At 39.3% G+C, this 16,309-nt stretch overlaps 1 protein-coding gene across 1 annotated transcript in view; it reads right to left on the reverse strand.

Moving 5' to 3' along the window:
• Positions 1-16,106, reverse strand: part of VSIG1 (V-set and immunoglobulin domain containing 1) — a 33,417-nt gene extending 17,311 nt beyond the window's left edge. The window contains exons 1-2 of the mRNA XM_027534865.1: positions 15,868-16,106; positions 439-602 (exon numbers count right to left, since the gene is read on the reverse strand). Coding sequence (XP_027390666.1) covers positions 439-602; positions 15,868-15,916 — 213 coding nt within the window. The 5' untranslated portion in view covers positions 15,917-16,106. The remainder of the gene's footprint in view (positions 1-438; positions 603-15,867) is intronic.
• Between the last annotated feature and the right edge of the window lie 203 nt (positions 16,107-16,309).

Consider the following 16,309-nt stretch of genomic DNA (forward strand, 5'->3'; position numbering starts at 1 on the left):
GTCTGGCACAATGAGCTAGCTCACTCAACAAGCAGCATCCAGATATTAAGTTTCACAGAGATCTGCAGATCAACTAGGACACATATTTGAACCAGGGTTTTCTGAAAATAACAGGGAGAGATATGGAGGGGGGAGAAGCCCTTTGAGAACTACTGCTCATTTCACCTAAGAAAGACCCTTCCTGCCTACTCTAGAATACATGATATACTTGATGCTGACCTACACAGAGTGGAGGTCACAGGCCATAACTAAATATGAGGAGAGGACAAAGGCTGTCACTTAGATGACGATCTTCCCTAAACAGCTATCTCCAAACTTCTAGTATTTGAGGCTCTGCTCCTGTTGCCACTGGCTTACCATTCCTTCTTCACACACTGACCCCAACCGTTTATGTCAGAACTACTGAAGGGGAATAGTTCATGGGGAAAAAGTTCTTACAGAAACTGGTTGTGACGCCTCCTTATGGAAGAATGTCCACTGAATGGAGAGTTTGTTCAGTGAGGCCACAGTGGTGGCGTAGGTGCAGATGAGAGTGACATCAGATCCAACAGTCACATTCACAAAACTGTCTGGGATGGTCACTTGCACTCCATTAACTTGACCTGAAAAGATAATCATCAAAAAACAATGGTACACCTTCACATTCTAGTGATATTTTTTCATTACAAAGCACTTTCAATGACATCTTGAGGAGAATGTAGAATGAACCATGTCTGAAAGTCAAGCAAGCAACTGGCATGGGGTAGGAGAATTTCTAACTAATTACAGTGTGAAGATCTTCAACTCCTATGCAGTGGTGAGTTAACAATACTGAACTGAGAATTTCTTCTGTGTGAGTATGGCCTGACATGGAAGTTCTTAAAGTGTTGTCCAGAGACCCAAAAAGTCCATGAATATTGAGAACAACCAATGCTGTTGGCCCAGGGCTGATGAAGTTCCTTGGATGTGGCACATTCAGTTTTAAAACCAGGTAAGTCTTGAGCAAGCAATGCTGGTTTTGCTAGGACTTTTTAGTGCTTAAACCAGGAAAGTCCCAAGAAAACTAAATGAGTTGGTTATCCTAGCCCCAAGACCATTTTAGGGAGGCTACAAGATCCACAGTGGTAAAGAATCCACTTGCCAATGCAGGAGATGCAGGTTTGACCCCTGGGTTGGGAAGGTCCCCTGGAGGAGGAAATGACAACCCACTCCAGTGTTCTTTCCTGGAAAATTTCATGGACAGAACAGTCTGGCAGTCCACGGGGTCGCAAAGTCAGACACAACTGAGGAACTTAACGTAGGCACAAGATCAAAATTATGTTCATAATATTTTTGTATGTCTTTGTCTGGTTTTTGTATCCAGTTAATACTAGTCTCAAAAACAAGTTTGAGATGTTCCCTCCTCTTCTTCTATTTTTTGGAAAAAAATTGTATAAAATTGTTAATTATTTTTTAAACATTTGGTAGAATTGTACAGTGAAAGTATCTAGGCCTGGAGATTTCTTTTCCAGGAGGTTTTTAAATTATGAATTCAATTTCCTTAATGATTATAGAGATAGTCAGACAATACATCTTATATTGAGTGAGTTTTAGTACTTTGTTGTTTTTGAGGAATTGATCCATTTCTTCTAAGTCATCAAATAAGTGAATAAAGTTCCTTATAGTATTCCCTTATTGTATTTTTAATGACTGCAGGATATATAGTGATACCCCATATTTCATTTCTGATATTGACAATTTGTGTCTTATCTCTTTTTATTTTTACCAATCTTGTTAGAAGTTTATCAACTTTTTAAAAAAAAACAGACTTTATTTCATTTAATTTTCTCTATAGTTTTCCTATAACTATAGGGGGTTATAGGTGCGAGGCGAGGAGTAGCTCCTCTCAGCCATGCTTCTGCGTGGTCCATCGCAGCCAAGAGTGCCAGGCTGCGATGACACAGGAGTGGCCTAGAGGAGCTACGGGTCAGGGGCGAGATCAGGAGTGGCAGCTGAGAGGAGCTGCCCCGCATCCAAGGAGCAATGGCTGCATGGGTGCAGGAGGGCCAACAGAAGCTACTCCAGGTTCAAGGTCAGGAGGGGCGGCCGTGAGGAAATAACCCTTGTCAAGGTAAGGAGCAGCGGCTGTGCTTTGCTGGAGCAGCCGTGAAGAGATACCCCACATCCAAGGTAAGAGAAACCCAATTAAGACAGTAGGTGTTGCGAGAGAGCATCAGAGAGCAGACACACTGAAACCATAATCACAGAAAACTAGCCAATCTGATGACATGGACCACAGCCTTGTCTAACTCAATGAAGCTAAGCCATGCCATGTGGGGCCACCCAAGATGTGTGGGTCATGGTGGAGAGGTCTGACAGAATGTGGTCCACTGGAGAAGGGAATGGCAAACCACTTCAGTATTTTTGCCTTGAGAACCCCATGAACAGTATGTAAAGGCAAAATGATAGGATCCTGGAAGAGGAATTCCCCAGGTCGGTAGGTGCCCAATATGCTACTGGAGATCAGTGGAGAAATAACTCCAGAAACAATGAAGGGATGGAGCCAAAGCAAAAACAATACCCAGTTGTGGATGTGACTGGTGATAGATGCAAGGTCCGATGCTGTAAAGAGAAATATTGCATAGGAACCTGGAATGTCAGGTCCATGAATCAAGGCAAATTGGAAACCGTCAAACAGGAGATGGCAAGAGTGAACGTTGACATTCTAGGAATCAGCGAACTAAAATGGACTGCAATGGGTGAATTTAAGTCAGATGACCATTATATCTACTACTGTGGGCAGGAATCCCTTAGAAGAAATGGAGTAGCCATCATGATCAACAAAAGAGTCTGAAATGCAGTACTTAGATGCAATGTCAAAAATGACAGAATGATTTCTGTTCGTTTCCAAGGCAAACCATTCAATATCACAGTAATCCAAGTCTATGCCCCGACCAGTAACGCTGAAGAAGCTGAACGGTTCTATGAAGACCTACAAGACCTTTTAGAACTAATACCCCAAAAAGATGTCCTTTTCATTATAGGGGACTGGAATGCAAAAGTAGGAAGTCAAGAAACACCTGGAGTAACAGGCAAATTTGGCCTTGGAGTATGAAATGAAGCAGGGCAAAGGCTAATAGAGTTTTGCCAAGAGAATGCACTGGTCATAGCAAACACCTTCTTCCAACAACACAAGAGAAGACTCTACACATGGACATCACCAGATGGTCAACACCGAAATCAGATTGATTATATTCTTTGCAGCCAAAGATGGAGAAGCTCTATACAGTCCTCTGTCCATAGGATTCTCCAGGCAAGAATACTGGAGTGTGTTGCCATGCTATCCTCCAGGGGATCTTCTCTACCCAGGGATCAAACCTACATCTCTTATGTCTCCTGTACTGGCAGGTGGGTTCTCTACCACGAGCACCACCTGGGAAGCCCACCTGCACAAAGAGATGTACTTTGAGAATAGCATTGAAACAAAACATGTATATTACCATATGTAAAATAGATGACCAATTCAAATTTTATGCATGAAGCAGGGTACCCAAAGCTGGTGCTCTGGGACAATCTGGAGGGATGGGGTGGGCAGGGAGGAGGAAGGGGGGTTCAGGATGGTGGGAACACATGTACATCCATGGCTGATTCATGTAGATGTATGGCAAAAACCACCACAATATTGTAAAGTAATTAGCCTCCAATTAAAATTAATTAATTAATTTTAAAAAACACTATGAAAACTTACCAAGACAGACCACATTGTGGGCCATAAAGCAGACCTTAACAATTTTAAAAGAACAGAAATCAAACACTATCTGCTCTCAGATCACAATGAAAATAAAGCAGAAATCAATAACAGAATAGATTACTTGAAAGTCCCAAAATACTAGGAGATTAAACAGCATGCTTCTAAATAACATATGGGTCAAAGAAGAAATCTCAGGAGAAATTTTTAAATATTTTTTAACTAGATGAAAATGAAAATACAACTTATCAAAATTTATGATATGCCGCCAAAACAGTGCTTAGAGGAAGATTTACAACACTGAATGTGAAAGCTCTAAAATCAATCATCTGAGCTTGTTCCTTAGGAAACTAGAAAAGGAAGAGTAATAAACAATAAGGTCTTACTGTATAGCACAGGGAGCTATATTCAGTATCCAGTGATAAACCATAATGGAAAAGAATATGAAAAAGCATATATATGTATAACTGAATAACTTTGCTGTACAACAGAAAGGAATACATTGTAAATCAACTATATTTCCATAAAATTAAAAAAAATTTAGGAATATATTAAATTCAAAGTAAGCAGAAGAAAAGAAATAATGAAAATTAAAGTAGAAATCAATGAAACTGAAAACAGGAAATAAATGGACAAAACCAATGAAACCAAAACTGGTTATCTGAAAAGATAAAGAAAATTGATAAGGCTCTAGTTAGGCTAACTAAGAAAAAAATACAAAGTATATAATTACTAATAAAAGAGGGGCCATCACGGCAGAAACCATGGACATTAAAAGGATTAATAAAAGAATACCAGGAACAAACCTATGCCCACAAATTTGACAACCTAGATGAGATGGCTCAATTTCTTGAAAGACACAATCTGCCAAAACTCACACAAAAAGTAGACAATTGGAACAGGCCTATGTCTATTCTGTATCTATGAAAGAAATTGAATCAATAATTAAAAACTTTCCAAAATAGAAAGCACCAGGTTCAGATGGGTTCACTGGTGAATTCTACCAAATTATTTAAGGAAGAAACTGTATCAACTGTCTACAATCTCCTTTAGAAAACAGAACAAAGGGAATGCTTCCTAACTCATCCTAAGATCCAACATCGCCCTAATACTAAAACCAGAAAAAGATATTACAAGAAAACTATAGACCAATATGTCTTATGAATACAGATGCAAAAATCCTCAACAAAATATTAGCAAATCAAATTCAACAATGAGTAAAAACAATTTCTACACCAAGACCAAGTACGATTTATACCAAGCATGCAAACCTGGTTCAACACTTGAAAATCAATTCATTACCACAGAAATAGGCTAAAGAAAAAAAAAAATCACATGATCATATCAATATATGCAGAGAAAGCATTTGACAAAGTCTAACATATATTCATGATAAAGACTCTCAATAAACTAAGAATAGAGGACTTACTCAATTTGATGTAGAACACTACAAAATTCCTACAGTTAATATCATACATAATGGTGAAAAACAAGAAGCTTTCCTACTAAAGATCAGGAACAAGGCAAGGATATCCCTTCTCATCACTCCTTACGAGTCTTATACTAGAAGTCCTAGCTGATGAAATAAGACACAAAAAGGAAATAAAAGGTATATGGATTGTGAGAAATGACAGATGACATGCTGCTTATGCAGAAAATCCAAAAGAATCAGCAAAAAAACTCCTGAAACTAGTAAGTGATTATAAGAAAGTTTCAAGATACAAGGTTAATGTACAAAACTTTATTGCTTTCCTGTATACTAGCAATGAACAAGTAGAATTTGAAATTAAAAACACAATGGGATAAATTAGGAGCTTGGAATGAACATACACACACTACTGTACATAAGAGAGATAACCAAAAAGGGCATTCTCTATAGCACAGGGAACTCTATTCAATATTTTTGGATAATCTATACGAGAAAATAATCTGAAAAAGAATGAATATATGTGTATTTGTAACTGAATCACTTTGCCATACACCTGAAACTAACACAACATTGTAAATCAACTATGCTCCAATAAAATTAAAAGAACACACAACCATTTATATAAAATACACAAAATTTAAATAAAATACTTAAGTCTAACAAAATATGTACAAGATATATATGAAGAAAACTAAAAAACTCTGATGTAAGAAATGAAAGAAAATTAATAAATGGAGAGACATTTCAGGTCTAAGGATAGGAAGACAATATTGTCAAGATGTCACTTCTTCCCAACTTGATCTATGCTGCTGCCAAGTCGCTTCAGTCGTGTCCGACTCTATGCGACCCCAGAGATGGCAGCCCACCAGGCTCCCCCGTCCCTGGGATTCTCCAGGCAAGAACACTGGAGTGGGTTGCCATTTCCTTCTCCAATGCATGAAAGTGAAAAATGAAAGTGAATTCGCTCAGTCATGTCCGACTCCTAGCGACCCCATGGACTGCAGCCTACCAGGCTCCTCCACCCATGGGATTTTCCAGGCAAGAGTACTGGAGTGGCATGCCATTGCCTTCTCCAACTTGATCTATAGACTCAGTGTAATCCCAATCAAAATCCCAACAAGTTATCATGTGGATATCAACTAAGTTACTCCAAAGTTTATATGGAGAGACAAAAGACCCAGAATAATCAACACAAAATACTAAAGGAGAAGAACAAAGTTGGAGGACTGATATTATCAACTTTAAGACTTCCTATAAAGCTACAGTAATCAAGACCATGTAGTACTGATGAAGGAATAGACAAATAGATCAATGGACCAGAATAGAGAGGCTAGAAACAGACTCACATAAATGTAGTCAACTGATCTTTAACAAAGGAGCAAAGGCAACACAATGGAGGAAAGAAAAATCTCAACAAATGGTGCTGGAACAGTGGATGTCCATGGGCAAAATAATAATAATCTATACATAGATCTTACACATTTCACAAAATTATCTCAAAATGGATCACAGATCTAAATGTAAAAAGCAAAACTAAAAAACTCCTCACTATAGACAGCATTGGAGAAAATCTAGATGACCTTGGGTTTGATGATGACTTTAGATACAATACCAAAGGCATGATCCATGAAAGAAAAAGTTGACAAGCTGAACTTCATTAAAACTGAAACTAATCTGTGAAAGACACTGTCAAGAGAACTCTTAAAACTCAGTAATAAGCAGACAACTGGATTTTAAAAATGGACTAAGTACCATCAAGAGACATCTCACCAAAGGTAATATATAGATGGCAAATGAGCATATGAAAAGATGATCCCCATTGTATGTCATCAGGGAAATGCTAATTAAAACAACACTACAGGCGGTACTTCCCTGGCGGTCCAGTGGTTAAGACTCCAGGCGTCTAATGCATGGGGTGCAGGTTGGAGCCTTGGTCAGGGAACTAAGATCCCACATGCCACATGGCACAGCCAAAAAAAAATTTTTTTTAATTAAAAAAATTCACAACACACAATGCTGATGAGGCTGTGGAGCAACAGAAACTCTCATTTGTTGCTGGTGGAAAGGCAAAATGGTACATCCACTTTGAGACAGTTTGGTGGTTTCTTACAAAACTAAACATACTCTGACCACACTATCCACCAATTGTGTTCCTTGATATTTAACCAAAGAAGCTGAAAACATATGTCCACACACAAAAATACACACAGGGATGTTTACAGAAGATTTATTTATAACTGCTACAACCTGGAAGCAGCCAAGACGTCCTTCAGTAGGGGAATGGATTAAAAAACTGTGGTATATCCAGACAATGCAATGTTACTCAGCGCTGAAAATCAATGAGTTATCAAGCTGTGAAAAGACACGGAGAAATCTTAAATGCATATTCCTAAGTTAAAGAAGTCAATCTGAAAAGGCTACACACTGTGTGATTCCAACTTAAGTGACATTCTGGAAAAGGCAAAATTATGGAGACAGTAAACAGATCAATGGTTGAAAGGTGCTGGTATAGAGGAAGGCATCAATAGGTAGAGCAAAAGGGATTTTTAGGACAGTGAAAATACTCTGTACAATAATATAATGGTAGACATATGTGATTATACATTTGTCAAAACCTATAGACATTTTGTCTATTATGTTAGGAAACTCCTATTTTAAATCTTTCATTTTAGCAGATAGTCCATTTTATTTATGTTCTGTGCATAGGTCTCAGCCTACTTTGTGGGCTGTATTTCTAATGCTAGTTTAATTTTCGGTCTTTGTGGTATTGTTTTGGTCTGTTTGGTTATCTGGAGTCAGCAGGGCTTCTGTACATCGCTGACCCTGTTGCCTGAGTGGGTGGAAACATTTCCCCAGGTCAGGCTGCTGGGTGTCTCTTGGCTGGGGATAGGTATGGCAAGATACTCCTACTGGAACCCCCAGCTACTCTGGTGTCTCTGTTTGGGGGAGGAGAGACAAGAGCCTTCTAGAACCAGGTACTTGCTGTGACTTCATCCCTCTTTTCTGTTCCACCCTCCCACCTCAGTATCGCTAGGTGAAAGTAGTGAATCTCAGGCCCAGTGAGGAAGGAGATTGCTTCTTTTGTCTACTATTGTTGGCGGGACTCCTGATGATTCCCCCCTGCCAGTGTGTTTAGCTCATCTGATGTCAAAGGGACTCCCATTCATTCTGGGTTCCCGTCCTCCTTTGGGTAAAGAGACATAAGACACCCTGCCTCTCTGTTGTTTCCAGGGTCCCAAGCAAGTTTTCTTTCTTCTTTTTAAATAATTTTCATTCATTCATTTTTGGCTGTGCTGGGTCTTCGTTGCTGTGCAGGTTTTTCTCTAGCTTGTGAGAGAGGGGGCTACTCTGTAGCTGCAGTGCGCAGGCTTCTTCACTGCGGTGGCTTCTCTTGTGGGGCAAGGGCTCTAGAGCACAGGCTCAACAGTTGTGGCACACGGGCTTAGTTGCTCAGCGGCATGCAGGATCTTCCCAGATCAGGGGTCAAACCCACGTCTCCTGCATTGGCAGGCAGATTCTTCATCACCAAGCCACCAGGGAAAGCCCTGCTTTCTTCTTAATATCTTTCTGAGTTCTCCTTTGGTCGTCTCTTGCATTATTTCCAGGGAGGGTTTATACTTGTGCTTAGCAGGGAGAAGCAAGGAGAAACATATCTGTGTCATTTTGTCCAAACCAGAAATCTCCTTCAAGATTTAAGACTGTAAAAAGGGCCTGAGACCACGATGTTTGAGAACTGTTGACCTTACAAAATAATCTGCTGCCCATATGATTTGGAGGAACACCGAAGAGCCTCCTACTCCAAAATTCAGCCTACCAGTGTACTTGAAATCCTTAGTACTATCCAAGCATTTTCCCAAGGGATGTTACAGGCGATGTTACTTTGGATAACACTATAGAGGCATAGTATCTTCCCTGGTGGATCAAACGGTAAAGTGTCTGCCTACAACGCAGGGGACCCGGGTTTGATTCCTGGGTTGGGAAGATCTTCTGGAGAAGGACATGGCAACCCACTCCAGTACTCTTGCCTGGAAAATCCCATGGACAGATGAGCATGGTAGGCTACAGTCCATGGGGTGGCCAAGAGTTGGACATGACTGAGTGACTTCACTTTCACTTTATAGAGGCATTAGCTCATTTGAATAACTGGTTATTATCCATTGCAAAGTCAGAGCATAGAATATAGAAGCTCTCCAGGGTGGAACATGACTGTCAGGCAGTTGTTAAAAAATGGTCAAGTTTAAAAGATGCTCTCTATGCTGCAGGGGGGCTAGAATGAGAACACTAGCTACCCTCAGGGTTGGGACAGGATGAAGATATAAAGATGACAGGAAGATCAGAGGAAATAGTACAGAAGGACAAATTCCTGGCCCCCTTCCCAAAGATGACTTTAGTTTTTTGTTTTTTTTTTTCTTAGTGACAGTGGTCAGGCAAAAGGAACTCAGGGATTTAACAAACATTTTGAAAATTTTAAAGAAAAGCAAACTATTGTACTGATTACCCCTAGTTTCCTGGACTCAATAGCCGTGTTCTCTGTCACAGCCAGGTCATCTGATCCAGTTGCTTCTCTCCCAGAGTTGGCTGTTTACATCAATGTCTTGATGAATTGAGAGAAGTATTTTAGGGTAAGCACTCATGCAGCATCTTATGACTCCACGCAGTTTTCCTTCTCCCAATGTTCTCCTTCCTATGCATTCCTGGTTCCTATAACATCTCCTCCCAAAACAAAGTTGCAGTGCAGAAAGCAGCTACTCTTTTTGATGGAAAATTCACTGGAGATCGCTAAGTGACTCTCCTGCCCTCAAAAGCCCATTTCTTTTCTCCTGGAAGTTAGGCACATCCATCCCTGCTGCTGCTGCTGCTAAGTCACTACAGTCGTGTCCAACTCTGTGCAACCCCATAGACGGCAGCCCACCAGGCTCCCCTGTCCCTGGGATTCTCTAGGCAAGAACACTGGAGTGGGTTGCCATTTCCTTCTCCAATGCATGAAAGTGAAAAGTGAAAGTGAAGTTGCTCTGTTGTATCCGACTCTTCGCAACCCCATGGACTACAGCCTACTAGGCTCCTCCATCCATGGGATTTTCTAGGCCAAAGTACTGGAGTGGGGTGCCATTGCCTTCTCCGTCCCTGGTTATGTGCAAATAGTGACTTCCAAATGTATTTAAAGCACCCAAAATTAAAGGGATAGAATGAGGATTTGGTGACCATTAAAGTTACCATAAACTTTCCTCTAAAAAAGGGATTTTGAAGATATTATTTGGCGGTCATTTTTGTCCTCTAGTTTACATCCCAAAATCTTCTATGGAATTGAAATAAAGTGAAGTGAAAGTCACTCAGTCATGTCCGACTCTTTGCAACCCCATGTACTATACAGTCCATAGAATTCCCCAGGCCAGAATACTGGAGTGGGAAGCCTTTCCCTTCTCCAGGGGATCTTCCCAAACCAGGGGTCAAACCCAGGTCTCCCACATTGCAGGTCGATTCCTTACCAGCTGAGCCACAAGGGAAGCCCATTATGGGACTGGGTAATGGTAATAACTTTTGATAGGTAAAGTAAAACACACACACACACACACACACACACACACACACAACAAAACAGAAAAGCCTCTAAGAGCTGCTCTCAACAAAAGTGCCTAAAGGCAGAGTAAACACAATTCTCACACAAAGCAAGCCACGGAAAAAGTCGTGATGCCTATCAACTAATATCTGCTGAGCACCTATTTTATGCCATGAACAGTGCTAACACTGGGGAAATAATAATGAACAAGACAGACACAATCTCTGCGTGCCATGTCAATGCACCATGAACCATTTATATAGCACAGACCAGAATGGAGGCAAATGAAAATCAAGGAGTTGGTAACAATCTGATTTAAATATTTTCAACGTATTTTTAATAGAAGCCATATAAATATGGTGCTAGTGGTAAAGAACTAGCCTGCCAATGCAGGAGATGTAAGAGTCATGGGTTCTATCCCTGGGTCTGGAAGATCCCCTGGAGGAGGGCACAGCAATGCACTCCAGTACTCTTGCCTGGAGAAGCCTGGCAGACAGAGAAGCCTGGGCGTCCATAGGGGTGCACAGAGTCAGACACAACTGACGCAATTTAGCACATATAAATATGTACATGAAATGTATAAAAGCTCAACAATATCACCTCAGAATAAGTACAGTAACCTCCAAATCTATTGTGAGACAAAATATTTTTAAGGATACAACATGTTGTTCTATAAATAGGTAACAATTGGCAAGGCAATATTCCCAGACCATTTTTATTGCCCTGATTCCCAATACTCAGCACCATAATCAATCCTTAAATTATGAAGAAAAGACAGTTTTCAGAACTGTCCATCTCTAATATAATGACAATGCACTTCAGAGCTAAGAGTTATATATTTCCAGATGAAGTTTTTAAAAATGTCACATCATTCATTAGTGAACATTACTTAAGCCTCTGAGATCACTGCCTAGTCTAGCACTGTCCAATAGAACTTTCCATGATAAAAGTAGCCATTCAAAGTGAAAAAGTAAAAATGTCAGTTGTTGTGTTCAACTCTTTGTGACCCCAGCAGTTAGGACTTCACGCTTTCACTGCTGAGGGCATGAAAGTGTTAGTCCACCAGTCTCCTTTGTCCATGGGATTTCCCAGGCAAGAATACTGGAGTGGGTTACCATTTCCTTCTTCAGGGGATCTTTCCAACCCAGGGATCGGACCCAAGTCTCCTGAATTGCAAGCGAATTCTTTACTGTCTGAGCCACCCCCTGGGGAAGCCCATTACCCACATGCAGTTATGGAGCACCTGAAATGTTGCTAGTGCAACTGAAGAACTGAATTTCTTAGTTTATTTAATTTGAATTAAGTTATATGTGAATAGCCACATGTGGATAGTGAAAAGTAAAATTTAGTCTTAAACTGAAAGTGATTGTGTGTGTGTCAGGGGAAAAAAAATGTTCCCTTTCTTTGGATTCATTTAGTCTAAATTGAGAAATTATTTAAAAATTGAAGAAGGAAAAAAAAACACCTATACATTGACAAGACTCTGACTATACAGCAAAATAAAGACTAGCACCTGATTTAAACAAAACTGAGGACTGCAATTTCACTCACTGACCTGGCTGAATTAAAAAAACACCCCCGCACCCAAAGAACACATACATGGTTGAAATATGTATGACTGCTTTTAAAAATCAGTGCATACTATTAAAGTAAAATAATCCAAGGTGTATACACTTGAGTTAATCAAAACTCTAAACAGATTTTAAATGCCTCATGTTTTGGTAATGATTGTTCATTCATCTATTTAATGCCTACAATGTGACAGGCTCTTTGCTTAGGGGGATTATTATTCTAACATACCAAAAAGACATATTTGACCTGTTGCAATTTAAGTGATTTAATTTCAAGCTGCTGCTGCTAAGTCGCTTCAGTCGTGTCTGACTCTGTGCAACCCCATAGACGGCAGCCCACCAGGCTCCGCCGTCCCTGGGATTCTCCAGGCAAGAACACTGGAGTGGGTTGCCATTTCCTTCTCCAATGCATGAAAGTGATAAGTGAAAGTGAAGTCGCTCAGTCCTGTCAGACTCTTAGTGACCCCATGGACTGCAGCCCACCAGGCTCCTCGGTCCATGGGATTTTCCAGGAAAGAGTACCTGAGTGAGGTGCCATTGCCTTCTCCTATGTTCAAGCAACTTCATGTAAAATTGCTTCGTTTTTGAGTTAGGCAATAATCAAGTGATCACTAACTTTATGGATCTGACTAAAGTTCAAATATATTACTGCATTAAAATGCATAGCACATACCTTGTGAAAATGGAAACATTAACATATCTTTCAAACAGGTGACTATACTACAAGCATCTAAAATGATATGCTTGAACTTTTTGAAGATTTTTTTCAATAAAATTATTTTCCTGAAGTGGAATATACCTGACTTCCTTACAAGTCAATAGAAAGGCTTTCACTAAAATAAAATGTGTCTTGCTTAGTTGTCCAAAGAATTCATTTTATATATGCATGTGAAAATCATTTCTGAATGTTTGGGGTTTGAGAAGGTAACTCACTCTTTTATTTTTCTACCTTTACTCAGATACAATTTACATATAACATTGTATAAGTTTAAGCTGTACAAAGTGTTGATTTGACATATATTGCAAAATGATTACCACCAAAGCATTAACTAACACTTTCATCACATCACATAATTACCATTTCTTTTTTGTGGTGACAATATTTAAGATCTACTCTCTAAATAACTTTCAGGTATACAGTATTGTCAATTATAGTCATCATGCTGTACATTAGATCCCTAGTTCTTACTTATCTTCTAACTGAAAGTTTGTACCGTTTGATCAACATCACCCCCATTATCCCACAACCACCATCCCTGGTAACCACCACTATACTCTCTGTTTCCATGAATTCAGGTTGCTGTTTTTTCAGATTCCACGTATGAGTGAGATCATACAGTGTTTGTCTCTCTCTGACTTATCTCACTTAGCATAATGTCCTTAAGGTCCATCCATGTCACAAATGGCAGGATTTCAGAAGGTAATTACTTTTAAGTAAACATTTCCTATGTGCCCACTATGTGCCAAGCACCATGCTTGACACCGAAAATGTGACATTCTTCCTGACCAGGAAACAAGTCCAGATAACACATCAAATTGCACGTTGATGGAAACGCTACCAGCTGCCTCACAGCCATTTCTGGATCAACTGATGGACACTACTAATACCAGGCATAGCTTACTGAATTCTTTCTTTCTCTGACTTCCATACATATGTAAGCACTGCAAACAACAATATATTGTACCATATTTCCATTCTATCTGCTAGACTGACACTACCACATTTTGTTGGGCCAGCTAGATTATATATGTACACTATGCATTAGCAAAATCAGTTAGACAGTAACTTAAAAACAAAGGCTCTGAAGTATTTATTGGTAACTCTGGGCTTTGTTCAGCAAGTCACAAGTAAGATCCTGAGATCATCTAAGTAAGTTTTTAAACAATAAAAAAATTGTATACAAGATATAAACTCAATTTACAAGAGGAAAAAAAATAAGAAATTCACCAGAATCTCTGATAAGATTTCTGGTGACTTTTATTTTCTTATTTATATGTTTCCATATTTCCAACTGTCTACAAAGACCATACATTACATTTATAATCAGTAAAAATTGTATCTACATTAGTTATAGTAGAAGCCACTTTTGTAACTGTTCCAAAATGGTATCTAGTATAGGCCAGAGTTAGGCCTCAGAGAGGGAGGTAGGTGTTGACTACAGGTGTGATTTTAGAGGCTGCTGTAGAAGGCCCATGGCGACCCAATTAGCTAATGACTGGAATCTCTTTAAAAGGGACAAAGACTTTCACTGTCTAAAGTTAAGGTGTAAAATGAATATTCTTGGGGGAAAGGGAAAATAGGAACATATGTTCCCACCAGGATGGAAATTGAGAAAGGCAGCTTTTTCCAGCTCTAAGTCCTGGCTAGATCACTGGATAAATGTAGTATTGCCTTCTGGTAACTCCACAGAACATGTCTGCTTAAACATTTAGCAATGAACATTTAGAGAATTATTACTAAATATCATATAGTTTTGAAAAGTAACATTTCTGATGATAAACATAGTGTAATACAGTGTTCTTTGTAGAAACCATTGAAAGTATGAAAAGGCTGGGGAATAAGATTAAAATCATCTATAATCCCATCAGCCAGAGATAATCATCATGAACAGTTTGGTACATAACCTTCTAAGAATTTATTCTAGGCATGTGGGTATATCCTGCTTTTCACTTAGTATTTTATCTTGAACATTTTCTTATGTTGTTAAATATGCTTAGTAAACCTCATTCTAATAACTGCCTAATATTACTTAGGGCTTCCCTTGTGGCTCAGCTGGTAAAGAATCCGCCTGCAATGTGGGAGACCTGGGTTCGATCCCTGGGTTGGGAAGATCCCCTGGAGAAGGGAAAGGCTACCCACTCCAGTATTATGGACTGTATAGTCCATGGGGTTGCAAAGATATTTCTTGGATAAACAATTTTATTGAATCTACCATGGACCTAATTTATCATAAGAAGAGATTCAAAATATATCTGGTATCTGAAAAAACTAGCCAAGGGATTTTTCTGAATTAGTGATCTCTCCTGGGTCTACCAATATTAGGATTTGACTCTAAAAATGATTTTGTTTTGCCCAAACCCCTAAAAACACCAAGATTGTGCACAACGATAAATTACTCACATATTTTCCTAAATACCATCTTATGCTTTGAAAAGTACAATTCTTAGGAAATGTTAGATAGTTAAGCATGACAGGCGCTCCCAGCCAGGTTTAGCAAATTGATCAAAATGAATTTGAAGGAAACAGTCAAGTAAAACAGAGGGAAAAAAGTATCCTTGGCACAAACTTCAGCTTCTGAGTAAATTCATCTGTTCAACCTTCAAGCTAAAAAAAGAAAGATACTGCAATTTGGGGGGTGGGGGGAATTCTAATTCAGAAGCTACATAAAACAATTTTATTTACAGCCTGGGTTCCCAAAATATTAGCATAGCACATATTTGCTAAGCAAGTTTTCTGAAAATTGTTTTACTTAGCACACTAATATAGTTCCTTTTAAGCACAGGAGGGGAATATTCTATGTACAAAAATAATTGCAATTTCAGTTTAAAAGGAAACTCCATTCCCAAAGATCTTTAGTGGGCTGGGGATCCACCCCCCGCTTACCTGCAAGGCAGTTGAGAATCAGAAACACCTTCCAAAATGTTAACCCCATTGTGCTGAGGTTCGCTGAGCGCAGTCAAGGTCCAGTAGCTTGCCTGAGCTAGGCTGAGTCTCAAACTGACTTCTTCAGTCACACCGAGGTTTGCCAGGCTTATCTGCCGGCATCACCAAGCAAACAAGCTTCTTGGGGCTTACTTATTGGTTACAGACCTTTCTCAGAGCAGACGTGTGTTTCTTTGAAATGTTTTTCATGGGGTGTGTTTCCTTGATATATTTGCTACTGTGTTAATGATAAACCCACATATTTAAATTCTTAAAGTTCTTTGTACACAGATTCCTATTTTATTGTTTAAAATTAATCTTATTAAGAAGTTATACTTGAGGGGAAAAGATATAATTGGAAGAAAACCTGTATAAATAAAAGTTGACAAGGTTAATTAATTTC

Source organism: Bos indicus x Bos taurus, chromosome X, assembly GCF_003369695.1.
Source record: "Bos indicus x Bos taurus breed Angus x Brahman F1 hybrid chromosome X, Bos_hybrid_MaternalHap_v2.0, whole genome shotgun sequence".
NCBI lineage: Eukaryota > Metazoa > Chordata > Mammalia > Artiodactyla > Bovidae > Bos > Bos indicus x Bos taurus.